General features: G+C 46.9%; 1 protein-coding gene across 1 annotated transcript; it reads left to right on the top strand.

Annotated features, from left to right (window-relative positions):
- Positions 1 to 14,060: 14,060 nt before the first annotated feature.
- LOC141212732 (uncharacterized) lies at positions 14,061 to 26,195 on the top strand. Its single transcript, XM_073665040.1, has 2 exons — positions 14,061 to 14,133; positions 24,321 to 26,195. The coding sequence occupies exons 1-2, from the start codon at positions 14,061 to 14,063 to the stop codon at positions 25,760 to 25,762; spliced, it is 1,515 nt and encodes a 504-aa protein (XP_073521141.1). The 3' UTR covers positions 25,763 to 26,195.
- The last annotated feature ends 1,281 nt before the right edge of the window (positions 26,196 to 27,476 follow it).

The following is a 27,476-nucleotide window of genomic DNA, read 5'->3' as shown; positions in this document are numbered from 1 at the left end:
TAATAAATATCGGGGAGAGGGAAGTGTACCTGCCCCGGTATGCCACGCTAGCCAAATTATATACCATTAACCAAAATTCTATACAGTCTGTGGAACCCTTGCCTCCATCTCACCCGGAGGAAGGTAATGGCTCTAAGAAAAACATGGAGGACTGGTGTCAGCAACTACATCTGGGTACTGACTCCACTCCCGCACACCAGAAACAAGGAGTCTATCGGGTGGTTCAGGAGTACGAGAGAGTGTTCAGTAAACACCCGTTAGACTTCGGGCGAGTCAAGGGGGTAGAACACCACATCCCCACGGGAGACCATCCTCCTATAAAAGAGAGGTATCGACCCGTACCCCCTGCCCACTACCAACACGCCAAGGGGATGCTTAGAGACATGAAGGAGGCTGGGGTGATCAGGGATAGCTGTAGCCCCTGGGCAGCTCCACTAGTCTTAGTCCGAAAGAAAGACAACACCATGAGGATGTGTGTAGATTACCGGAAAATCAATCGTATCACACACAAGGATGCGTACCCCTTACCAAGGATAGAGGAGTCATTGGCTGCTTTAAGATCTGCTAACTTCTTCTCTACCTTGGATCTCACTAGCGGGTACTGGCAGGTTCCTGTAGCAGAGGCGGACCGGGAGAAGACCGCATTCACCACCCCGATGGGACTTAGCGAGTTCACCTGCATGCCGTTTGGACTCTGCAACGCACCGGGAACCTTCCAACGACTAATGGAGTGTTGTCTGGGCCACAGAAACTTCGAGACGGTCCTGTTGTACCTGGACAATGTCATCGTATATTCCAAGACGTATGAGGACCACCTGAAACACCTGGCGGAAGTGTTCGAAGCTCTGGCAAGTTACGGCCTAAAGGTGAAACCCTCCAAGTGTCACCTCCTGAAACCAAAGGTGCAGTACCTGGGACACGTGGTGAGCGCTGACGGAGTGGCTCCCGACCCTGATAAGATCACCGCATTTAAGGAATGGCCAAGCCCCTCCAGCGTAAAAGAAGTGCGGCAGTTCCTCGGGTTGGTAGGCTACTACCGAAGGTTTATTCCCGGTTTCACCAAAAAGGCAGCACCTATGCAGGACCTCCTGATAGGCCAGTCCCGGAAGGCCAAGAACCAGAAGCCGCCCTTCAAATGGGAGGAGCTGGAAGAAGAGTCCTTCCGCCAGCTGAAGATGGCCCTCACGGGGGACGAAATCCTGGCGTACCCGGATTATAGCCAGCCCTTTATCCTCTACACCGACGCCAGTAACATCGGGCTAGGAGCCGTACTGTCCCAGATCCAGCAAGGGAAGGAACGAGTAATCGCCTACGCCAGCCGAAAACTGCGACCCACCGAAAGGAACCCCGAGAATTACAGCTCATTTAAGTTAGAGTTCCTGGCCGTAGTATGGGCAGTCACCGAGCGCTTTAAGCATTACCTCGCTTCTTCCCGGTTCACCGTGTACAGGGATAACAACCCGTTGACACACCTGGACACGGCAAGACTCGGTGCCCTGGAGCAGAGGTGGATGGCCCGTCTGTCCAACTACGAGTTCACAATCAAATACCGGGCAGGACGCTCCAATACCAACGCGGACGCCCTGTCCAGGATGCCCAACCTGCCGGACGGAGGAGAAGATCCGGAGGGACTGGAAGAAGTTGAACTCCCTGCGTTCCACCGTCATGGGACTATCCAGTATTCCCACCGGGTAAGGAGTAAGCAGGCTGCTACGTTGAACCCCTTACCCCACTACAACTGGGCGGAAACGCAAGACAGCGACCCTGCCGTCCGACTGGTGAAGGAGATGCTGACTCGGCCGGAGGCTCGCCTTGAACCAGACGCTCCGGAGGAAGCCAAACAACTATGGGCAGAGAAGAGTCGACTGTTCCTTTACAAAGGGAAGTTGTGCCGCAGAATGGTTAACTCCCGGACGCATGAATTACTCTGGCAAGTAGTGGTGCCACGAAGAGACGCAGCCATGGTGATGGAGGCATACCACGACGGAGCTGGACACTTCGGGTGGAAGAAGCTGGAGTTCCTGCTGCACGAGCGGTTCCACTGGGTAGGCATGAGGGGAACCATCGAGAAGTGGTGCAGAGACTGTGGCCCGTGCAACCTGAGAAGGAAGGACCGTGCCAGCCAGAAGACTCCCCTGCAGTCCATCGTCACCCGGCAACCGTTGGAACTGGTAGCCTTGGATCATGTAAAACTGACCCCAAGCAGAAGTGGCTACGTCTACGCGTTAACCATCGTGGATCATTACTCCCGGTTTCTGGTTGTCGTCCCCGTCAAGGACTTAATGGCTCAAACAGCAGCTAGAGCCTTCCAGCAGCACTTTTGCCGTCCACACGGGTACCCGGACCAAGTGCTGACGGACCAGGGACCTGCCTTTGAAGCGGAGGTCTTCCAGGAATTCTGCAATCTGTATGGCTGCCGGAAGATAAGGACGACACCCTACCATCCGCAAACTAATGGACTTTGTGAGAAAATGAACCAGGTGGTAATGGATCTTCTAAAAACGTTGCCCCTGGAAGAACGCAGTCTGTGGCCTGAGAAGTTGCCCGATCTGGTGGACCTATAGAACCACATCCCGGTAGGTTCCACCAACTGTACCCCGGCTTACCTAATGAGGGCAAGACCTGGTAAGTTACCTGTTGACCTGGAAATGGGAGTCCTGACACCCGAGGACACTTCACCAGAAACAGACTGGGACACAGAGAGGCAGCAGCAGTACCGGAGAGTACAGGAGAGCGTGGAGCGAAGTCTCTGTCAGGCTAGGGAAAGACAAGAGAAAATTTACAACCAGTATGCTCCCGCTGTTCCCCTGGTACCCGGAGAGCAGGTCTTGAAGAGGAAGAGACGGCTCCACAAGTTGGATGACCAGTGGGAGAAGGATCCGTACACCGTACTGCCCTCAAGTCACGAGAACCCGAAGGTTTGTACCATCAGTAAAGACGGAGGGGAAACCACAGCCATTGTATCCCGGGACCACCTGAAGAAGTGTCCCGAACAACTGAGGAACCCTGAAGAGGAACAAGAAGACCATCGACCCGTAGAGGAAAGGGAAGATATGGTTAGTACTGTGCTCGGGGACTTCCCTCGGTCTTGGACTCAAGTCAATGGTGCAGTTGTGGTACCCGTACTCACCTTCCTCCAACCAGCATCCCAAGCACCTACGGAGCAACAGGTAGAGCTGGAAGAACAGCCGGTCCAGGAGGCAGAAGACTCCACACAAGCAGAACAGGAGGATCAACCCTCTGCTTATAGTGAGCCTGCCGTACCCCTAGTGAGACAAAGAGCCGGTAGACAGCTGCCCAGTTTACCCTTGACAGCTCCTACACCCTGTAGTTCAGGGCCAGACAGTCAGCTCCGTAGGTCCACTAGGGCCACTAGAGGCCAGTTACCCGCACGCTGGAGGATTTGAAGTGTATAAATTGTTTTATTTATGTTTATCTGTGTATTGTTGCTTGTGTATAATTTTGTGTTTCCAGTTATTTTTAGGAATCCTTGGTGGATTTACCGGGAATCCTTGTACATAGTTGGAGCGTAACCCAGGATGGACTAGAGACTGTTAAGGACTCGGGGTAGGACAGACCCCTACCTGGTTACGTCTCCCTGTTTTGGTGAAATGGACACCCTGCTTTTCTTCAAAGACTACACCCGGTTACGGACATGCCGTGACCACCTTTATGTGTTTCTTCTTATTGTACTGTTATTGTTGTTATATCTTGTTATGTTTTTCTAAAATATGTTTAGTCCCGGAGTACTAAATTTCACTAGGGGGGAATGTGGCACCCCAGGGGTCTGGTTTTCCACAGTAATGTAATGTTATGTCTGAGAGCAGGTGGGAGGTCCTTTGGTCAGGGATCCTGTGCATGCCACACCTCCTGCCCAGTCTTGGGAGGGGAAGAACTTCCCCTGTATAAACCCTGGGCTGAGGCAGGGTTAGTCAGTCAAGGAGAGTAGAGACAAGAAACAGTCACAGGAAGAAACAGCAGAAGCTCAGTGGGAGCAATACTACTACAAGTCAGGGGCTGGCAGCTGCAGAGCTCGCCCTGACTGAGAAGCTTTCTTACCGGACCCGGCGTCCGAGGCTGTGGGGACTAACTCTTACCCAGCAGCAGAAGCCGACTGGCAGGGGATTTCAGGTCCTCAGGCCCAGAAACCCGAAGGCACGGTCACACGCGTGGGACCAGCACCGCCATCGTGGAGCGGAAGCCATTAGAAGGCCCCGAGTCACCGGCCATACGGGTGAGCACCACACGGTACACTCAGGGACGTGGGCTACTTATATCCGCTTCTAGCAAGGTAGCCAGAAGAGTACAGTCAGTTTGGGAGGCCTACAACTCCGCCTGGCCAGGGGAGATCCCATCTGCTCAAGGACTGACCAGGCCCCGTTCACTAGCAAGTACTCCGGGAGGGTCTATCGTTGTTACCAGTAAAGACCCTGAATTACACCGCACCGTCTCTGAGTGGTTCCTGCTACCCCCATCATCCACATCTGCTGCCCTGAGGCCATACCCCTCCCGTTGGGGGTTATACCATCTACGCTGCACCATCCATCCACCGGCCTCAGCGGACTGTCTTGCAGCGGCAGCTCCATAGCTGCATTCAACGGGTGGCGTAGTCGTCCTACATCTACCGCTGTTACATCGCCGCTCAGTTTGACTCCCTGGGCACGGACCGGGTCACCGCCACAAGACTACAACCCTCAAGAGATCCGGCTCCGGGTAAGCTCCCGCGTGCGCAACGCAGCGCGACACAGGCCCAGGGGCGCGTCACGTCCGGTTTGCGTTTAGTTGGACTATCATTTATTTTTTAACAGGACAATGACCCCAAACACACCTCCAGGCTGTGTAAGGGCTATTTGACCAAGAAGGAGAGTGATGGGGTGCTAAGCCAGATGACCTGGACTCCACAGTCACCAGACCTGAACCCAATCGAGATGGTTTGGGGTGAGCTGGACCGCAGAGTGAAGGCAAAAGGGCCAACAAGTGCTAAGCATCTCTGGGAACTCCTTCAAGATTGTTGGAAGACCATTTCTGGTGACTACCTCTTGAAGCTCATCAAGAGAATGCCAAGAGTGTGCAAAGCAGTCATCAAAGCAAAAGGTGGCTACTTTGAAGAACCTAGAATATAAGACATATTTTCAGTTGTTTCACACTTTTTTGTTAAGTATATAATTCCACATGTGTTAATTCATAGTTTTGATGCCTTTAGTGTGAATGTACAATTTTCATAGTCATGAAAATACAGAAAAATCTTTAAATGAGAAGGTGTGTCCAAACTTTTGGTCTGTACTGTATATATCATTAATTTCCTAAGATCCACAAAAACATATATTTCCACCACCACTCAGATCAATAGTAGCGGGCTTAGGTTCTATGGGAGAGAGACTGGGTGTGTGGATAGATTTCTATCTTCAACCACTAGTACATGAAATTCCCAGCTACATTAGGGACTCTAAATTTGTGGCTACTGTATTTGAAGATTTTTCTATAGCAAGAAAATTATCACTGGCTATCATGCGATGTTATACACACGTGGTCAAAATTGTTGGTACCCCCTCGTTTAATGAAAGAAAAACCCACAATGGTCACAGAAATAACTTGAATTTGACAAAAGTAATAATACATTAAAAATCTATGAAAATGAAGCCTGGAGGCCTGGACAGAAATGATGGTACCCCTGAAAATAATGTGACAAAAGAGACGTGTCAAATTAAGTTGTGTCCACTAATTAGCATCACAGGTGTCTACAATCTTGTAATCAGTCAGTGGGCCTGTATATAGGGCTACAGATACTCACTGTGCTGTTTGGTGACATGGTGTGCACCACACTCAACATGGACTAGAGAAAGCAAAGGAAAGAGTTGACAAGCAAAGGAAAATTGATGACAAATCAAAGAGACGGATAATACAAATGGTAACAAAAGAGCCCAGGATAACTTTTAAAAAGAGATTAAAGGTGAACTTCAAGCTCAAGGAACATCATTGTCAGATCGGACCATCCGTCGTTGTTTGATCCAAAGTGGACTTCATGGGAGACCATCAAGGAGGACACCATTGTTGAAAAAAAAATCATAAAAAAGCCTGACTGGAATTTGCCAAACTACATGTTGACAAGCCACAAAGCCTCTGGGAGAATGTCCTATGGACAGATGAGACAAAAATGGAAGTTTTTGGCAAGGCACATCAGCTCTATGTTCACAGACAGTAAAATGAAGCATATCAAGAAAAGAACACTGTCCCTACTGTGAAACATGAAGGAGGCTCTGTTATGTTCTGGGGCTGCTTTGCTGCATCTGGCACAGGGTGTCTTGAATCTGTGCAGGGTACAATGAAATCTCAAGACTATCAAGGGATTTTAGAGAGAAATGTGCTGCCCAGTGTCAGAAAGATTGGTCTCAGTCGCAGGTTAATGACCCAAAATACACAGCTAAAAACACGCAAGAATGGCTAAGAGGAAAACATTGGACTGTTCTGAAGTGGCCTTCTATGAGCCCTGACCTAAATCCTATTGAGCATCTTTGGAAAGAGCTGAAACATGCTGTCTGGAAAAGGCAATCTTCATACAAAAGACAACTGGAGCAGTTTGCTCATGAGGAGTGGCCAAAATACCTGTCGAGAGGTGCAGGAGTCTCATTGACAGTTACAGGAATCGTTTGATTGCAGTGATTGCCTCAAAAGGTTGTTAAACAAAATATTAAGTTAAGAAGAAGAACCATCATTTCTGTCCAGGCCGATTTCATGAGTTAAATTTTTTTTTAAATTCTGTGGTAGCAGGGTTGAAAAGCAATGTCTGACTTTCATTTGTTAATTTTCAGAGATTTTTAATTTATTACTTTTGTCAGATTCAAGTTATTTCTGTGACCATTGTGGGTTTTTCTTTCATTAACCCCTTCATGACTGGTCAATATGGCCATGTGAGGGCTTATTTTTTGGGGGACGAGTTGTACTTTTAAACTTCATTACTAGTTTGACCCTATCGTGTACTGGAAAACGGGGAAAAAAATTCCAAGTGCGGTGAAATTTAAAAAAAAATGCAATTCCACAATTGTGGGTTTTTTTTTGTTTGTTTGTTTTTCCACGTTCACTAAATGCTAAAACTGGTCATTATGAGTTTGTAGACACTAAACATGTATAGGTTCTTTTTATTTAAGTGGTAAAAAAAATTCCCAAAAAAAATGGCGTAATTTTCTTAGATCCGTAGCATCTCCATTTTTCGGGATCTGGGGCCGGGCGAGGGCTTATTTTTTGCCTGACGTTTTTATTGATACCATTTTGGAGTCGATCCGATGTTTTGATCGCCCATAATTGCATTTTATTGCAATGTTGCAGCGACCAAAAAACATAATTCTGGTGTTTGGAATTTTTTTCTTGTTACGTCGTTTACCGATCGGATTAATTATTTTTTTGTATTGATAGATCGGGCGATTCTGAACGCGGCAATACCAAATGTGTGTGTGGGGTTTATTTTTTATTATTCTATTTTGAATGGGGCAAAAGGGGGGGTGATTTAAACTTTTATACTTTTAATTTTTTTTTATATTTTTAAAAACTTTTTTTTTACACTTTTTGCTTGCTTCTATAGTCTCCATAGGAGACTAGAAGGAGCAACTGTCTGATTACCTCTGCTACATAGAAGCGATGAGCAGATCCCCTCTATGTAGCAGAAATGCTCCTTTGCTATTAGCGCTGACCACTAGGTGGCGCTCATAGCAATATTTTCATGACAACCACTGGGGTCTGCTGCAGACCCCGGGTTGCCATGCCCACCCATCAGTGACCCGCGATCACATGACTGGGTCACTGATGGGCGGGGTGACACACTTCCGGCGCGGCCCTGTGAAATGCCGCTGTCAGAGATTGACAGAGGCGTTTAACTGGTTAACAGCCGCGGGTGGATCGCGATTCCACCCGAGGCTGTTGCAGGCACATGTCAGCCGTATAAATCAGCTGACATGTGCCCGGTTCAGTGCGGGCTCAACGCCGAAGCCCGTGCTGAACCGGGGGTGATGGCCTGGGGCGTACTCATATACCCCAGGCCAGTAAGGGGTTAATCGAGGGGTACTAACAATTTTGACCACATGTGTAGCTCTATATTCATCCATACCACACAGTGTAGCATTAACTAGCCTGAGCTATCACTTGGATACCTATAGCACGTATACAGTAGAAATAAAAGATTTCATTATCATGTCAATTAAATTTCTTCTGGATCATAATTATTTCTGCTTTGACAATCAATTTTTTTTTTTTTACAAAGTAAGGGAGTAAGTATGGGCAGCAAATTTTCATGTCCAATGGGAGGAGCAACACATTTACCATGAGAAAAATATTTATAGCCCAAAAAATCATATCGTAAGGTCGATTTATTGACGACCTCCTCCTGATGTGGGGAGGCACACAGGAGGAGGCGTTGAAATTTGCACAAAATCTCAACAACAATGATTTCAATTTGAGATTCACACTTTGTTTTGAAACCCCATAAAGCACTGTACATGGAAATTTTGGTATCAAATAACTCCTGTCTTTGTGGTCTTACAAACAAGCTTTTATAAATGCCTCAAACTTCTGGGTGTGAATCAGACCTGAGCTCTAACGTGATAGAAGATGACAGTCCGGTGAAGACGGGAAACATATAGACGGCCGGTGGTGATGTAGTCAGTGACGGACTCTGGCCAAATACGTTTATAGAGCCGTAGTAGAAGATGAAGATTTCGTCTTCATCATAAAGTAGTTATTTCTCATGTCACGTGTATTGAATATCTCCTGCAGTATAGATAATGCCGATTCCAGTGTCGGTAAATGAGACGAGAATTAGCTTTATGGAAGATGAGTCTATGAGAAACGTATTCAGCTGCAGACTCCAAGGAAGAAACTGCTTGTTGTCTGTGGCCTAAAATGTATAGGTTTTATTAGTAGATGTAAAGAAGAAAACTAAATACTGTAAAATAATAAATCTCCTCATATGTTTCCCCTTATTTTCTCCAGTAATTGTATTATTACACAGGATTTTTATGACGTTACATCTGCTCAACTTCTCATTCAGGTCTCTACAATATCGAATCCTCTCAGTGAATTTCTTCTATATAAGAGAATTTTCCTGAATTACGCATCAAAGATGGATATGGACAGAGACAAGATGGCAGAGAGGATATTACACCTCACCCTAGAGATCCTCTTCCGTCTTACTGGAGAGGTGAGAGATTCTGATGACGTCACATTACATCATTCTTATCTATGGGAATAACAGATGGACAGAACTGGAGAGGTGAGGACTCTGGAAATGTCTGTAGTGAGATTTATTAATGTGTCTCTCCATAACCAGGATTACACAGTAGTGAAGAAGACCTCTAGTGAGCGCTGTCAGGACCCTGTGTCTGAGGGATGGGGAAGAACCCTGAGCCCAATCACAGGGCCTCCACCTCACCCCCTGATACATGAGGACATCAATGACCAGAAGATCCTAGATCTCACCTACAAGATGATTGAGCTGCTGACTGGAGAGGTGACACTGCTGGGAATGCTGGGTCATTTTATAGTAAAGCTATGAAGGGATCAGGGGGATGACTGTATCATTGTATGTGTCAGGTTCCTATAAGATGTCAGGATGTCGCTGTCTATTTCTCCATGGAGGAGTGGGAGTATTTAGAAGGACACAAAGATCTGTACAAGGACGTCATGATGGAGGTTCCCCAGCCCCTCACATCGCCAGGTAATAGACAGGACTGAATACACATGGCCTATAATTGTCTATATGTAAAGAATGAATTCAGTCCCTGTATGTGCTTCCTCTAGATCTATCCAGTAAGAGGACAACACCAGAGAGATGTCCCCGTCCTCTTCTTCCACTGGACTGTAAACAAGAAGACCCCAATGTTCCTCTGGATCATCAGGTAGATGAGAGAAGGTGTCATGAGATCTCCCCTATGATGTGTAGACGGCTGTGAAGGTCTTGTGTTCGGTCTTGATTTATCCACCAGAATTATATGGTTTATACTTGTATAATGAGAACGGTGGAGATGGCAGGATTAGAGCTGATCGTTAGTGATGAGCGAGTGTATTCGTTACTATTCGCTATACGCACGGATAGTACGGTATTCGGGTTGCTAGTTATATTGCGAGTATTTGTGTACTCGCTTCGCTATATTCGGTTGTCCCGCCCTGTAGTTTTGGCGCCTCCTTTGCAGCCACTAAACATGCTGGGCTTCATAACCAATCACAGTAATGCCGCAGACATCTTGGTTGTGGCATTACTGTGATTGGCTGGCCACCCAGAGTCATAGGGTCTATTTAAGCCCTGCCGCCGCCCTTTTGTGCACATTGGATCTGGAGCCTGCATTCTATAAGCATAGGGAGAGATTGCTGAGCTGCTAGGGAGAGTGTTTAGGCCTCTTGATAAAACAAAAGCCCTTTTAAGGGCTACCTGCAATGTATACTAGTTCTGTGTTTAAAGGAGCCGCTCACTAGCTCCATAATACCATCAAAAAAATAGCTCTTTTCAGAGCTGAAGACACACAACAAAGTCAGAGTACAAGGAGGGAGAGATTGTGCATTAGGTAGGGAGTGTATTAGGTAGTGTTCTTCCAGTGTCCATATTAAAACAGCTCTTGTCAGAGGCAAAGCAATATTTTTCCAGCACACACAGAAGTAGCATTTTGTGCTGCCTTTTTTTTTTAGCACCGGTCTATTTTCCCTGCTGTTTTCGGGGGTCAGAGCCTGCCTTTTGTCCATATTAGTCCACTTAAAAAAGCTTTTTGTGCCCTACACAAAGCAGTAGTCCAAACATTTCCTACTGCCTGCTACAAAGCATGCACCAGGCCATTTTAACCACTATTTTGGGGTGTCAGCCTGCCTTCTGTCCATGTTAGTCCACTTAAAAAATCATTGAATCATTGAGTGCCCTACACAAAGCAGTAGTCCAAACATTTCCTAATGCCTGCTACAAAGCATGCACCAGGCCATTTTAACCACTATTTTGGCTGTGACAGCTAGCTTTGCTTGTGCCATCAACATCTGAAAATCTGTCAACAAAACCCAAAATGGCAAAATAGCCTGTTGTTAAGGGACGTGGACTTGGTGTTTTCAGTGGTGCGCGAGAAGGCACTCTGTGTTAGGGGTCAGAGCCTGCCTTCTGTCCATATTAGTCTGCTTAAAAAATCATTGAGTGCCCTACACAAAGCAGTAGTCCAATCATTTCCTACTGCCTGGTTCAAAGCATGCACCAGGCCATTTTAACTACTATTTTGACTGTGACAGCTAGCTTGACTTGTGCCATCAACATCTGAAATTCTGTCAACAAAACCCAAAATGTCAAAAAAGACTGTTGTTAAGGGACGTGTCAGTGGTGCGCGAGAAGGCACTCAGTCTGTGTCAGGTGAGAAGAAGCTTGATGCATCCACTATATTCCTGGAAAAAGTTCCCGGTCTGAAACGTAAACGTGTGTGGAAACCACAAGAGCGAGAGCAGATTCTGTCTTGGATAGCAGACAAGGCCTCTAAGCATTTGTCAAGCAGCAACAAATCTTCCACGACCACACCGTCTACTGTGAATACACAGAAGACTGGCCCATCCAATCCTGAAGCTGGTTCTCCTTCCTCCAACCATTATCAGTCAACATGAGACATATGACCCCAAGCTTGGCCACTCCAAGGATCTGTTTGGTACGTATCCTTTGGTTGGCTCTGGACTATCACTGTGCAGCATTGAAGAGGGACAAGAGGAGGTAGCGTGCATTGATGCTTATGTATTTGAGGACCTATGGCCAGAAGAAAGATGCTTGGCGTAACATCATTTTTTGTCTCCAGAGGTAGAGGCTGATGATGATGAGACACAGTTGCTATCAGTTCAGCCTACAATGTCAACTGGGAAGGAGGATGAGATGGAAGACTAGGTAGTCGATGATGAGTCCACTGATCCGACCTGGACCTTTGGCATGCATAGCTATGACAGCAACTCAGAGGAAGACAGATATGTAGCAGCAACACAGGCACCAAGGAGTTTTGGTTTGCCCAGAGTGAGAACTGGGTCAACAGTTCCCAAGAGCACCCCCGCTGTGCGTCAAGTCAGCGCAAGGGGGCGTTCAGCTGCTGTGTGAAATTTTTTTTTCCTGAAAGTCCTTCAGAGAAAAACATTGTAGGCTGTAGCATCTGCTATACCAAGTTGAGCAGAGGCCAGGGCAAAGGCAACCTACATGCTCACCATCCAAGGCTCAAGTTCGATGCTTGCAAACCTATTCAGGAGACATAAATACAAAAAAAAGACATCAGCCCACCACCTGGATATAGGAGTACTACCGGACTAAGGCACCCTGAAGGAAAAGACCCTCCAGAGACGGGCCGTCCTCTGGGCAGCCAGTCTTTCATACTCCAGAGAACGTACCTTCACCAGGCCACCTAAGGATGTTCCTACAAACTTCATCTGCACTTAGGATTTTACTCTGCATCGAAACTAAAACTCGTGCTTTCCACATGAAATACCTGACCACTACACTTAGTATGAATAAAGTGGTTCGCTCCCTTCTCCCAAGGTCTCCGAACGCCCACCCAGCATAGGACAGAGTAGCCAGCCGTGGCCAACCTTGGAAGCTCCCACCCTATTGTACACCTCTGTATTAAAGGGACAATGAAGCACGAAGTGCTCCATGCTTTCCAGCATGTTAGCACAAGCCTCACGGGGGGCAATTCCTGTCCTCGTAGCTCCTGTACTTCAAATTGCCCCTTACACACAGCTTATCTTGGAAGCAGCGCCAAGTCAAGTCCCTGTACTTCTTGGGGATCCTGCTGGAATTTAACAAACTCAACCCAACCTCCAGATCCCGACTTGGGCAGTTCTTGAGGACCAATGGACTCTGAAAATAATAAGGCAAGACCCTCCTATCCACCGGTGGATCATTTTCAAAACTGGGGTAACATAAGCCGGGAGATGCCCATGCAGTGTGCGAAGATCTTTCAATCTTCCCCCTGAAGATTGATGGCTGAAACCATCCCTTGCTGGATAATACCCATGGAGGAGCCCTCTCCTTCCAGAGGTTTGCCACGTTAACTTTCAACAAGGTGTTCACTAGGAACACGACGGGGTTCACCATATCTAACCACCCTAGTCTCCTCATGCGGTAAGTGACCTCCCGCTTGACTAGGTTCAGTCTATTCCCCCATAACATCTGGAAGAACAGACTGTAGACCCATGTCCAGAGAGGCTCTGACAAGACACAGACGCTGCCCAGGTAGATTAGCAAGGGGAGCAGGAAAGCTTTGCACAGGCCAACCCTCTTCCTCAGTCTCAAAGACCAACCCTTCCATTGGTCCACTCTTTGGGCGACAACTTTGATTCTGCCTTCCCAGTTTTTCATGTGGTAATCACCTTGGCCGAATTCAGTGCCCAGGACTTTGGCGTGCTCTTGGGGTTCGGGGAGGGTGTCCAGAAGATCACCATCATTGCCTCCTCTTGTGAAGAAACAAAGATGGTGACATCGTCGCGTAGGCCACTACCCTGAAGATAGCCTCCAGCGCTGCCCTGCCCATCCGCACCCCTGCCAACGATCCAAAACCGATCCTTCTGAGGAAGGATCAATTGCAAAAGCATAAAGCAAAGGGCTAAGAGGACAGCCCTGACGGACATGAGATCCTACCCTGAAAGGTTGTCCAAGCCATCCATTTGTTTCAATTGACATCTCTCATGTTGGAGCCATGATTCATGTCAGTCCACTTGGTGCAACAGCTCTCCAAGGTGTGATCACTCCTTTTTAGATGCAGACTAACAAGCATATCTAATTTGATGCAGGTGTTAGTTTTGGAAATTAAAATTTACAGGGTGATTCCATATTTTTTTCCTCAGAATTGAGTGATTCCATAATTTTTTCCCTCTGCTTGGTCTGAAAAAAATTACCCTTACTGAGTACCACATTTTTAATCTTGATTTCTTTTAGTGTTTCTTAAAGCCCTAAAGTTGCAATTTGAAATAACTTTAGTTTTCTGACATGTCTGTGATCTCCTTTTTTTCAACAACATTAAACAACTGAATGAACATCCTCCGAGCCCGGTGATTCCATAATTTTTGCCAGGGGTTGTACAATGGAATCATTTAAGAGGGCCGTTGTAGATCAGTTGCTGAAAACATCACCTTCAGATAATGCTGGTAGCAGAGGTACCAGCTCTTTTCAACACCAAGGGATAATGGGGAGAGACACGAACACCAGCTCCAACGGAGGTGGGGGGGGGAATGTGCCCAAATTGGGCAATTTTCAATAATCCAGCAAACCAGCAAGGGCTATCTGTGCCTATAAAAATGCCCAGGAGGGATAAGTTGCAGGACATGGTCAAGGGTTACTTTAAGTGACCATACGTGTGTCCTTTCTGACCCTTCAGTTCCCTTTAATTATTGGATGTCTACGCTGAACACTTGGCCCGACCTCTCTTTATATGCCTTGGAGGTACTGGCCTGCCCGGCTGCTAGTGTGGTGTCTGAGCGTGTCTTCAGTTCTGCTGGGGAAATCATCATTGATGGGTGCACACGCCTCTCCACGGAAAATGCAGACCGACTTACTCTGATTAAATTCAACAAGGACTGGATATCTCCACAGTTTGTAATCCCTCCAGATGACTGCAAGCCAACCTAAATTCTCCTAAAATGCAGATTCATGCTACTGCTGTTAACGTCACCCCCTTCTCCTAAAAACAAGATTCCTTCCTTCGTCAACCATGACTCAGCCCATAGGGCTAATTTTTACAAACTATGCACATTTTGCAGTGGACAAACCAGGACAGTATTCCTACTCCCGCCTAACTACTATTTGTGATTGGAGACCCTTGGGATGGTGGCTTCCTGTGTCAACCACGACTCAGCCCATTGGGCTAATTTTTACAAACCCTATGCACATTGTGCAGTGGACAAATCTGGAATGTACAGTGGTCCTACCAAACTAATATTTGTCATTGGAGGTTGGAGGCCCTTGTCACAGGTTGTGCCACATTGTGACTGAGATAGGGAATACATATTCAATAGAAATGTACTGTCAGTCACCCTATTTGGCAAAAAACATGCCTGGCTTGTGCCACATGGTGACTGAGATAGGGGATACATATTTAATAGAAATTTACACCGACTGTTGATGACCGACTGATGGCCCTCTGAAAATTTGAATTGAGGGCCACAACTACTACAGTACTCCATCGTAGATAATGTTTGACAAGGGAGGCCCTTGTCAAGGAATCTCCCTGCACCTATGACACAGCCGCCAGGAGTAATTTTTGGAAGTACGATGCACATTCTGCACTGGACCAAGTAGTACAATATCAAGAAGTCTTCTCTTCCTATATAATCTGGGAAATATTGACAATCAAAATTTCTGAGCCATTTGGAGAAGCTTCACCAACCCATCCTGGAGGGGATCACCATATATCCTTTGTCCATTGACTTGCGCAAGTGATATATTTGGGCTCGTTATCCAGTTAACTAGTGCAGCTTTATTTTTCCGGTTCACTGAGTTCAGCCATACCTGAGGATCGCAGGCCATACTCACTGCTACGTTCTAGTACTCCATGTCTCTTGGCTTTCTTCTCTGTAGTCTCTGCCCCTAAATGAGTTAAATAATACAGTGAGGGCCCTACAATATGAGTAAGTGAGGGAACTCTCAGATGTACATGAGGGACCTCCAAAATCTCTAGAGGAGGGCACTTCAAAATGTATGTTACAGGGCCACACAAGGTCTCTCACAAAACTCAGCTCTCCTGCCTACTGCAAGGCCTCTGAAAATTTGAATTTAGGGCCGCAGTATCACGTGGTGGTGGTGGAGGAGGGTCAAGCCCAATGCTACAATGGGCACATTGTAAACTGCTATTGAATGTCTATTCCACTATCTGAGTGTCAATGATGGAGGGACCGCCCAAATGTCTAAGTAACAGCTGTTCCTCCAAATTGCATGTTACAGAGCCACCTGAGGACTCTCAGGTCAAAGATCTACATACCTATTGGTGCTTTCTAGCTGTGCTTGTAAAGTGCTGGGGAATAGCGAACTGAAAATTGATTTATGACAGAGGGACCTACAAAATGTATAAGTCAGTGCCCTCCCAATTGTAAAAAGCGAAAAAAAGCCACAGCAGTATTTGTGAACAACGTCTAAAAGGGATATTTCAGCAGCAGAAGGGAAGGAAGGGAGACACAGATCCATTACTAGTGGGTAGGCGGAGCCCCACAGGATAGTTCACCTCAGATTAGAAAAAGTGACGACCGGCCCCTCCAGGTTAGGCTCCTCCTATTCCATGTCCTTCAGTCTAAAATTTGAGGTCGCAGAGGATAGTCGCTGCCTTTGCAGCTCCTCAGAAGAAATTTTTATTTTACATTTCCGGAGACCTGGACCCCCCGTGGTCTAGAGGTTTCAGGGGGTCTCGGCGCTGCTGGGACCCCTGACCCTCCCCTGGCAGATCTGCATACCCCCTAAAGAGGTCCCCGCAGAAGCCTGCCGGCCCCGGGGGATACAGGGCGCTTCCTGACAGAGACGCACACCGCTTCTGGGGGTCCCTGCGTGCTCCGCCGTGGGGGGGAGCAAAGGGCGACGGCGCCACACATCCCTGGGGGTCCCTGTGGCGCTCACCTGGGTAAGTGCTCTCAATGTTTGTTACTATTTTCATGTGGTGACTGCTGTTTTGTCCTTGCAGGACCGCTGCAGGCGTTTGTGTATTTCTCTGCTGGCAGGGGAGCAGGGACAGAGGAGCGCGGCCTCCGTTAGTATGCGGCGGCGGGGGGGCGTGGCTTCGCGCCTTTTTGCTGCCTGTCATCATAGCTCAGACAGGAAGCGCCAGGAAAGCGCTTACTGTAACCTCGGTCACTGTACCCATTGTAAGGGGTTATTACCGCCTTACCCGCGACGCTCGCAACTGTGTGGGGGCATGTTGGATCAGGGACCTGGGGGCGTGGATCTCTCTCCTGGTCCGCTTCAGGATCGGTCACGCGTATCTGATACGCCGGGGTCTTCGACGGCCTCAGGTTCGACACTGGTCGGGGGTCTCAGTGATGTTAAAGTGGAGGCGCTCACTCGCTCCATTGATAGTCTGTCTGACCTCCTGGGTCATTGGGTATCAGCTAAGTCCCAACCGACTTCACGAGGCAAGAAGCGCCACAGGCCTGTGGTGGCGCTGTCTCCTCTGCACAGTGCGTCGGAGGCTTCGGAATCACCGACAGACTCTGCTGGTGAGATCTCCGATTCTGATGAAGAGGATCGGCAAGGGCGCTCTGCTTCGCTTTCGAGCCGCGTGGACGCTTTTATTGGGGCTATGCGGGAAGCGTTACAGCTGTCTGAAGAGGTGACGAGGCGCCCCGGCAAGTCGGCCCGGCTGTATCAGGAGTCACGTCGGGCTCGATCGACGTTGCTGGCGCACGATGAACTTAACGAGGCGGTGGAGAAGGAACGCCTGTGTCCGGATAAACGCTTCCAGGGGATGCGGTTTTTTGATGCCCTGTATCCCTGCTCCACGGAGACAATCGCTAATTGGGTCCCCTCTCCTGAAGTGGACGTGCCATTGTCTCAGCTGAGCAAATCCTCTTTGCTTCCTGTTAAAGGGAAGACGAGTCTACAGGAACCGCTGGACAGAAGGACGGAGTTAGCGGCGAAGTCCATCTACGAGGCCGTGGGTCATGGATTCCGAGTGGCCTTGGGGGCCATGTGGGCTGGTGAGGCTTCTCTGCGGTGGTTGGATCAGCTGCGGACGGCATGGCAAGATGGGACTCCGCTGTCTGAGGTGGAAAGGCTCTTCCAGCTGTTGGAGGAGGCGGCCCGATATGGCAGGGACACAGTGCTGGATACTACTTTGGTTCTGTCCAGGGCTCAATCCTCGGCCGTCACAGTCAGGAGAGCACTGAGGCTTAAACAGTGGACTGGAGACGCAGTATCCAAACAAGGTTTGCTGAGTCTGGCGTACAAGGGCGGTCAGCTTTTTGGTTCGGACCTCACGGAGCTGATTGCTAAGGCCAAGGCCAAGGATTCGGCCTTGCCGCAGCAGAAAGCAGCGGCTTCTACGTCTGGCAAGTCAAGTGCCGGTAGTGGTCGTCGGTCCTTTCGGCCCAGGGGACGGTTCGGTCAGCCCTCTTGGAGATCGGGTCGTCCCTCGTCTTCCGGAAAAAAGACCACCCAGAAATCCCGTACTCCCTGGAAACAGCATTTCCGTCAGTACAAATGGGAGGTTGACAAAAAACCCACTAAGGCGGATTGACGCCAGGAACCCTCTCGAGGGTTCTCGGGTGGGAGGTCGTCTGCTACAATTCGGGTCATTTTGGGCGTCCCACGTATCGGACGCCTGGGTGACGCGGGTTATGTCGGCAGGCTATTTCATAGAGTTTCATTCTCGACCCCCGGACAGGTTTAGTCAGTCACGCATCCCGTCCGAGCCCAATATGGCTGCCGCACTGCTGCGGGAGGTCGACTCTCTTCTGCAGCAGGGTGTGGTGGTTCCGGTTCCGCTGGAGGACCGGGGAAGGGGGTTTTATTCCAACCTTTTTGTGATCCCCAAAATGGAGGACAAGTTTCGCCCCATTCTGGACCTCAAAGAATTGAATGTTCATGTCCGGACCCGGAAATTCCGTATGGAGTCTCTTCGCTCTGTCGTAGTGGCCCTGTCGCAGTACGATTTCTTGGTGTCGATTGACATCCGCGACGCCTATTTGCATGTCCCTATCGGCAGGGCTCACCAGCGCTTCCTGCGTTTTGCCATAGGTCAGGCCCATTACCAGTTTGTGGCCCTACCTTTCCGGTTGGCCTCGGCGCCCAGGGTTTTTACAAAGATTCCGGCGCCGCTCATGGCGCTCCTTCGAAGGCAAGGGGTTACGATTCTCCCCTACCTGGACGACCTGTTAATTGTGTCGCCCACAGCGGAGGAGGCGGTGACGGCTCGCGATCTCTCCCTTCAGCACCTGGAGGACTTCGGGTGGCTGGTCAATTGGAAGAAGTCGTCATTGGAGCCATCGCAGTCAATCCTGTTCTTGGGGATGCATTTCGACACGGTACGAGCAGTGGTGTCCCTGCCTCCGGACAAACAAGCGAACCTTCGTCACCATGTCCAGGCTATGAGGTCGGCAATGGCGATGTCCCTTCGGGAGTGTATGCGCCTTCTGGGTCTGATGGTGGCGGCAATGGAAGCGGTACCGTTTGCACAATTTCATTCCCCTGGGTCTCCAAGATCTTATTCTGACCCGTTGGGATCGATCGCCGGCTTCGCTAGATCGCTGTGTCGGTATCTTCCGTAGGATGTGAGAGTCTCTTGAATGCTGGGGAAATCCTTCCTCCTCCCACGGTGGTCGGTCATTACCACCGATGCCAGCCTGTCTGGCTGGGGGGGGTTTGGAACGATCTCTGGGTTCAGGGGGTCTGGTCATCAGAGGAGTCGTCTCTGCCGATCAACATCCTGGAGTTGAGAGTGATATTTCTCTACCTCCGACATTGGACGGTCCCTTTGAGCGGTCTGCTGGTCCGGATTCAGACGGACAATGCGACAGCTGTCCCATATATCAACCATCAGGGCAGGACGAGGAGTTCGACTCATGATGGAGGTCTCTCGGATCCTGGTATGGGTCGAGTCCAGGGTTCCAGCCATCTCCGCGATTCACATCCCAGGAGTGCTGAATATCACGGCGGACTTACTCAGTCGCGAGCAGGTGGATCCCGGAGAATGGAGCCTTCATCCGGAAGTTTTTACACTGCTGTGCTCCCTTTGGGGGACTCCCCAAGTGGACTTGATGGCATCCAAGCTGATCGCCAGGATTCCGACGTTCATGTCCAGGTACAGGGACCCGGAGGCTGTGGCGGTAGATGCTCTAGTGGCCCCGTGGGACCAGTTCGAGCTGATCTACGTGTTTCCGCCGGTATCCTTACTTCCTCTGGTGATCCGGCGGGTCAAACTCGAACGAATTTCGACGATTTTGGTGGCGCCGGATTGGCTGCGGAGGGCGTGGTATTCAACGCTGGTGTCTCTTCTGGCGGCGCCTCCGTTTCCACTGCCTCTTCGTCCGGACCTGTTAACCCAAGGGCCCATTCGCCATCCGGACCTGAAGTCGCTTCGTTTGACGGCGTGGCACTTGAGACTGAGATCTTGACCTGTCGTGGGTTTTCGGCCGAGGTCATTACCACCTTGCGGGTGCAGAGGTCCAGCTACGACTAGGATTTATCACAGAACTTGGGAGGGCTTCTATTCATGGTGTTCTGGAATGTCAAGGAACCCGAGGGTTTTTTCCATTCCCAACTTCTTGGCTTTTCTGCAATGTGGTTTGGCCAAGGGTCTGGCGGTTGGTACCTTGCGGGGTCAGGTATCTGCGCTATCTGTGCTTTTTCGGAAGGCTATTGCCTCGCGCAAGGATGTGCGTTCGTTTTGTCGTGGGGTTGCACGTCAGTTTCCGCCTTGGAGGGCGTTTGTGGCTCCTCGGCGGCTCAATCTAGTCTTGGAGGCGCTTCAGCATGGGCCGTTTGAGCCTATGGATTCAGCTAATCTTTACTTGCTTTCTTGGAAGGTGGCCTTCCTGGTGGCGGTCACCTCCTTGAGAATGGTTTCTGAGTTGGCGGCACTGTCTTGCTCACCCCCTTTTCTGGAGTTCCACTCGGATTGCGTGGTGCTTCGTACCCGTGGCGATTTTTTGCCTAAGGTGGTGTCGCGTTTCCACGTCAATCAGGATATTTTGTTGCCCTCCCTCTGTCCGAATCCGAAGAGTCCAAAGGAGCGAGCCTTGCACTCGTTGGATTTGGTGCGGGCATTGAAGTTCTACCTTACAATCACGCAAGGGTTTCGGAAGTCGGACTCTCTTTTTGTGATTCCTGCTGGTCGTCGACGTTGTCAGCGGGCTTCCAAGGTCACTATAGCTCGGTGGATACGTTCGGCTATCCTAGAGGCGTACTGGCTCAAGGGCGAGCCTTGTCCGGTTAAGGTTCGAGCTCATTCCACGAGAGCTGTTGGTTCGTCGTGGGCTTTTCGTCAGGGGGCCTCTGCAGCGGAGCTCTGCCGGGCGGCTACCTGGCGCTCCGTTCACACTTTTACAAAATTTTATAAAGTGGACGTGAGTGCTTCCGCCGATGCGGCCTTGGGACACAGGGTCCTGCAGGCGGCGGTGGTTTAGGTTATCTCTTTATCTCGTTTTCGGCGCTTGTTGCGCGCTTGCCTAAGTTGTTGGGGTTTGGCGATTCTGCCACTGTTTCCCACCCTTGAGTTCTGGACTGCTTTGGGACGTTCCACTAGTAATGGATCTGTGTCTCCCTTCCTTCCCTTCTGCTGCTGAAAGACGGATTTTGGTAAGACCTTACCTGTAAAATCCTTTTCAGCGAAGGAAGGAAGGGAGACACAGCACCCTCCCATGGCAGAAGTGTATTATGGTTTTTCTAGATGCGGCGCGACTCCCTCCTGATGGCGGTCATCTGGTCTGGGGTTGGCGCACTAGGGCTCTGTTCCAGCATTGCCAGCTCATCGCAGTTGTCAGGTCCAGTGAGTAGTGTCTGGGACTGTGTGTTTTTTCTGTTTCTGCATAACCTGTTCTCTCGCATTTCTGAATTTTCGGAAGGGGTTGTGTTGTTCCCCTGGTGTTGTCTGCTCTTCCTTAGCTTGTGTACGGACTGAAGGACATGGGAGTAGGAGGAGCCTAAGCTGGAGGGGCCGGTCGTCACTTTTTCTAATCTGAGGTGAACTATCCTGTGGGGCTCCGTCTACCCACTAGTAATGGATCTGTGTCTCCCTTCCTTCCTTCGCTAAAAAGGATTTTACAGGTAAGGTCTTACCAAAATCCGTCTTTTTTTGGCTTCTCTGGTTTATTTAGCTTTATATACAAGTGATTGTGCAGGAAAAACTGTTTCTTAACCTTTTTGGCCTGTTAAATGCAATTTAGGTTAGATTTGGTAGTTGTTCTTGTGTGTCTGTAAAAGTGGCGTAACACTGCGACAAACTTATTCCCAGAAACCATATGTGAGTCAGAAATGCATGCAGGCTCATTCTCCAGGCTCTTCCCACTCTGTTTCATCACTTTCCCATCCATTTCAGCCTTTTCCTCAGACCCCCAGACCTCTTTTTAGGGTCTAGCAGAAAATTACTCGCATTTCCCATTGACTTACATTGTACTCGCTATTCGGAACGAATACGCGATTATTACAAAGTACTCGTTACTAGTATAGCGATTACGAATATTACGGTACTCGCTCATCACTACTGATCATAGATGTGACTTCTCCATCTGTCTGTGACTTGTACAATATTTGTTTCAGGGTGAAGATCTGACCCATATTAATACTACAGAGACATATGTGAGGGGTGACGAGTGGTGTAAAGAGGAGATTCCTACATATGACTACCCAGGTGAGTAGTAACCACTAAATGCAGAGAAGTCACAGATTCTTCTCAGTCACAGGCTGTGGCTGGTTTACCGGTCATGTAGTCCAGCTGTATCACGATCGTGTGATAACCATTTTGCATCTAGACCAAAACATTGTCCTCCACCAAAAACTGTTCAATGAACTTACAACCTGGAAGATCCACCTACCAACTGAAATTAGAAGATCCTGACTCTTACCTGCCCAGATCTGTAAACTACCAATCCAAATGACAGCATATGTAGAAAGTGCTGACAAGTTAGAAAATCACTTGAAGAAAAATATTATGATGGGCCTGTAAGAGAAAGCAGAGGGTAATGATGGTGTTGGGTTCCTAGATCCCTGATATCTTATTGGATGGATCTACCTTCTCTCCCTTCTGTGCTACTGAATGTCCTCATATGGTCCCTACAAGACCAGGTCCAGTCTTTCTGGCCAAACTTCGCTTTTATGATTGGCAACATTAAATGTGCAGTGAGGCCAAGTGTGAATTTCTGTACAATAACAACAGAGTTTCCCTTTACCCTGACTTTTCAATTTCTTTTTAAACCAAATAACTTCAAATAGATGAAGTATACAAAAAAACATTACACCTGTGCCATGATATATCTCTAAGCTGTGTGCGGCTGATGGCTGTAAAAAAATTTATTCATGCCTGTAGGAGATATGTTGGCATGACTTGAGCCCTGGTTTCATGGATTCACTCGTCATAAATTATATTATCGATCCTAAAGAATTTATATACAATTTATCCTGAAATGGGGACCATTAATACTTTCTCTACTCTTCTGGTCAGGAGTCATAGTAGCTCCAACGGTCCACCATAGATAAGTGCAACTCTGGTTTAGTGTTGGAGTCGTCGTTCCCCCCCCCCAAGCATACATTCTTGTTGGGGATGTAACATATTTTTTTATTCCCTTTTTTTTTTATAAAGGTTCATTCTGATTGTGGTGGCATTGGCCTGCCCCACTTAACTCCGTAATTCCCTGGTAGTCTTTCATAAAAGGTCTCCATTGTCTCTTCCAAATGCCCGAGTTCTAAATTTAAGACACCTCAGCTCTGCACTATTATAAAAAGTTCTCATTAAATGTATATTTCTTCTTGAGACTCATTTGACAGAAAATATTGTCCCTTACTATAGTTTAAATTGCAGAAGCTACCAAGATGCATACTCTAATTACCCCAGAAAGGTTTCACCACTATTTTTTTTTTTTTGATCTTTTCATTACATGTGTTATTTTCTATAGTCAAAGTTTTGCCCATCACCCTTTAACCCCTCTATATGGATCTATACTTACACAAAGACCCCTAGGCTTGGACTTGGAGTTGCCTGCTGTTCTGTGGTGTGAGATGACAAGAAGAATAGTCAGGTTACCGGATCAGAACCAGGAGAGCAGAGAAAATACAAAATCAGAAGACACAATAGTAGTCAGTAAACGGGCTGGGATCACAAGAAGAAACTAAGAAGAAAATGCAGAACACTGGAGCTGAACACAGAGGACTTAACCAGCAGAGAACAAGGCTGTATCAGGCAGCTTCCGGCATTATGCATAAGCTTTAGTAGGGTGTAGTGCTTTCCATTTGAGTTAAGCAGGGAGCATATTTGACTTTGGAAGAGCGGATTTTGCTGGATTGGTTTATGGAAGCCATGTTGCTTTTCAAGAGTTTTTGAGCCACTAATGATGTGGAAGCCTCTGTTTTTCCATTGACACATGATGGACCTGAGTGGAGGCTTGTTTTTGTGAGATTAGTAGAATTTTTTATTGGTATCATTTTCGCATATTTCATATTTGGGAGGCAGAATGAACAAACAGTTGAACACCACGCTCTACTGGCTCATGCTATGAGGTTTTCTATTAGACTGTGAACTGTCATTGTCTTGGTGAATAATTCAATATTTTTACATAACTTGCCATTTGTACCAACAGTTTAAGTAGAAATGTTCAAAAATATAAATTTCAAGAATATTTTATTCAAATGTAATATTTTTTTTACTTAGCAGATGACTGTACTAGGAGATCAGAGGGACAGCTGACATCTTCAATTTTCAAATCAGATGAGCTTGAGATCTCACAGGATACAATTGAAGAGAATGCTATTACTCCAGATATACCATCATCCCTTCACAGCAAAGATGTGTCATCTGATCCTTTGAAACAGGTCCTATCTTCTGGTTCATTACCGACTACTATGGAAAATCAAAGTCACAAAATAAGTATTAAAAAAGTAATTGCTCCTAAAGCTAAGAAGCCATTTGCACGGTCAGAATATAGAAATATTTTTCCCCTCAAAAAGTTTTTTCTTAAACATCAAAAAATTCACACAGCAAAGAATAGATTTTCTTGTTTCAAGTGTATGAAATGTTTTAACAAGAAAGCAAGCCTTCTTAGTCACCAAAGAACTCACACAGGGGAGAAGCCTTTTTCCTGTTCAGAATGTGGGAAATGTTTTACAGAGAAATCAAATCTTGTTAAGCACCAGAGAACTCACACAGGGGAGAAGCCTTTTTCATGTTCAGAATGTGGAAAATATTTTACAGAGAAATCAAGTCTTATCAAACATCAGAGAATTCACACAGGGGAGAAGCCTTTTTCATGTTCAGAATGTGGAAAATGTTTTAATCGGAAAGCGCATCTTGATAGACATCAGAGAATTCACACAGGAGAGAAGGCTTTTTCCTGTTCAGAATGTGGGAAATGTTTTTTCTGGAAAGAGTATCTTCATAGACATCAGAGAACTCACACAGGGAAGATGCCTTTTTCATGTTCAGAATGTGGGAAATGTTTTACAGGCAAATCAAATCTTGTTAAGCACCAGAAAACTCACACAGGAGAGAAGCCTTTTTCATGTTCAGAATGTGGGAAATATTTTACAGAGAAATCAAGTCTTCTCAAACATCAGAGAATTCACACAGGGGAGAAGCCTTTTTCATGTTCAGAATGTGGGAAATGTTTTACAGGGAAATCAAATCTTGTTATGCACCAGAGAACTCACACAGGAGAGAAGCCTTTTTCATGTTCAGAATGTGGGAAATATTTTACAGAGAAATCAAGTCTTATCAAACATCAGAGAATTCACACAGGGGAGAAGCCTTTTTCATGTTCAGAATGTGGAAAATGTTTTAACCGGAAAGCGCATCTTGATAGACATCGGAGAACTCACACAGGGGAGAAGCCTTTTTCATGTTCAGAATGTGGAAAATGTTTTAACAACAAATCTGCTCTTGTTAGACATCAGATAACTCACACGGGGGAAAAGCCTTTTTCATGTTCAGAATGTGGGAAATGTTTTAACCAGAAATCAAATCTTCTTAGTCACCAGAGAACGCACACAGGGGAGAAACCATTTTCCTGTTCAGAATGTGTGAAATTTTTTAACCGGAAAACGCATCTTGATAGACATCAGAGAAGTCACAGAGGGGAGAAGCCTTTTTTATATCCTTAATGCGGAAAATGTTTTACTTGAAAAGACACACTTTTAGCAAGAAAAAATCTTGCTAATAAGTGACTGTGTCCTATAGACTGGAGGTAGCTTCCTGTGACTGAGAAAAATGAGCCAGTGTCCTTCCTGATCAGTGAGAGAACTGCTCTCTCCTCAAGCCCCACACTTATCTGACTGGTGCAGAGGAGGAGAGGAAGGTATACAGAGGCTGCAGTCCTGACTGAGCAGCTGAAGAACCTAGCTCATGGACCTTTCAGATCATGTAACACTGTTTTAAATATTTTTAAAAGTCAGGTTCCATTATGAACTGAGCCGTTTCTTAATGAGTTTGACCTCCTGAATTCAAATTGTACAATTGAGTTTTCCTTTTACTGCTACATATAATTAATGATAAAAGTTTCAGTACTTTGAAACATTATTATTTTTGTAAATATACAGATGCAGAATATTTTGTTATGCCAATTTTCTGATATTTAGTTAGAGAAAACTTAGAAACAATTCAAACAATTAAAACCTGTCTATACCCTATTGCGAATTTTAAACAGTTACTGAAATTGCACCACAAAATTAGTCCTCATTCAGTGACAACTGTTTTTTGCTTGTTTCTTGTTCTCCTGTATCAGATCATCTCTTAAAATTATGCAACAGTAATCTGCAAGCATTGATGGATTTCATTTTCCTTTATATCTTTTCTCCATAGCTGCAATATCTTGGTTACATTTCTCACCATCCTCGTCTCTCACTACTTCACAGTTTGGTGAAAGAAAAGTCTAGATTGTAAGAAATGAATCATTAAGGACATGTTATAGCGAAGATCCTTATATGTTTTGAGGAGAAACAATACCAACTCCTCATAGTTACTGTATCTGCTCGAGTTTCCCAAAAAGTTAGTTACCGCAAATGCAAATGTAAACCATACAGCCTTTTCCTTGCCCTGCAACAAATGAAGAAATTCCTCATGTTGAAGAAGCTTACAAATCTGAAGTCCAATAAAGACTCCTTCTTTTATATTTGCTTCATCTTAACCTTGGAAAGTTATCAATCAGATGCAGGAATGCTTTTACATTTTTATCCATAGCATTTAAAAAGTTCTTCATTAGGCCCAACTTGATAAGATTTTGTTACCACCATTGCCTAGGTGGGTCCTCAACTTCTGGATGCAGGACAGTTAACTCCCTTGCTGAAGTGAATGTCAGAGAGGCCAGTCCTTTTTTTTGGAGCAATATTCTCTTGCATGACTATCCCACTCACACAGAAAGCAGCAGTACTTTTGTGCAACAACCCTGACAACATACAGTACAGTCCAAAAGTTTGGACACACCTTATCATTTAAAGATTTTTCTGTATTTTCATGACTATGAAAATTGTACATTCACACTGAAGGCATCAAAACTATGAATTGACACATGTGGAATTATATACTTAACAAAAAAGTGTGAAACAACTGAAAATATGTCTTATATTCTAGGTTCTTCAAAGTAGCCATCTTTTGCTTTGATGACTGTTTTGCACACTCTTGGCATTCTCTTGATGAGCTTCAAGAGGTAGTCACCGGAAATGGTCTTCCAACAATCTTGAAGGAGTTCCCAGAGATGCTTAGCACTTGTTGGCCCTTTTGCCTTCACTCTGCGGTCCAGCTCACCCCAAACCATCTCGATTGGGTTCAGGTCTGGTGACTGTGGAGGCCAGGTCATCTGGCGTAGCACCCCATTACTCT

Source organism: Phyllobates terribilis, unplaced genomic scaffold (genome assembly GCF_046119375.1).
Source record: "Phyllobates terribilis strain yellow unplaced genomic scaffold, ASM4611937v1 Scaffold_183__1_contigs__length_3771566, whole genome shotgun sequence".
Classification (NCBI taxonomy): Eukaryota; Metazoa; Chordata; class Amphibia; order Anura; family Dendrobatidae; genus Phyllobates; species Phyllobates terribilis.
The sequence above is the reverse complement of the archived record's forward strand: the minus strand, read 5'-3'. Positions and strand labels throughout refer to the sequence as shown.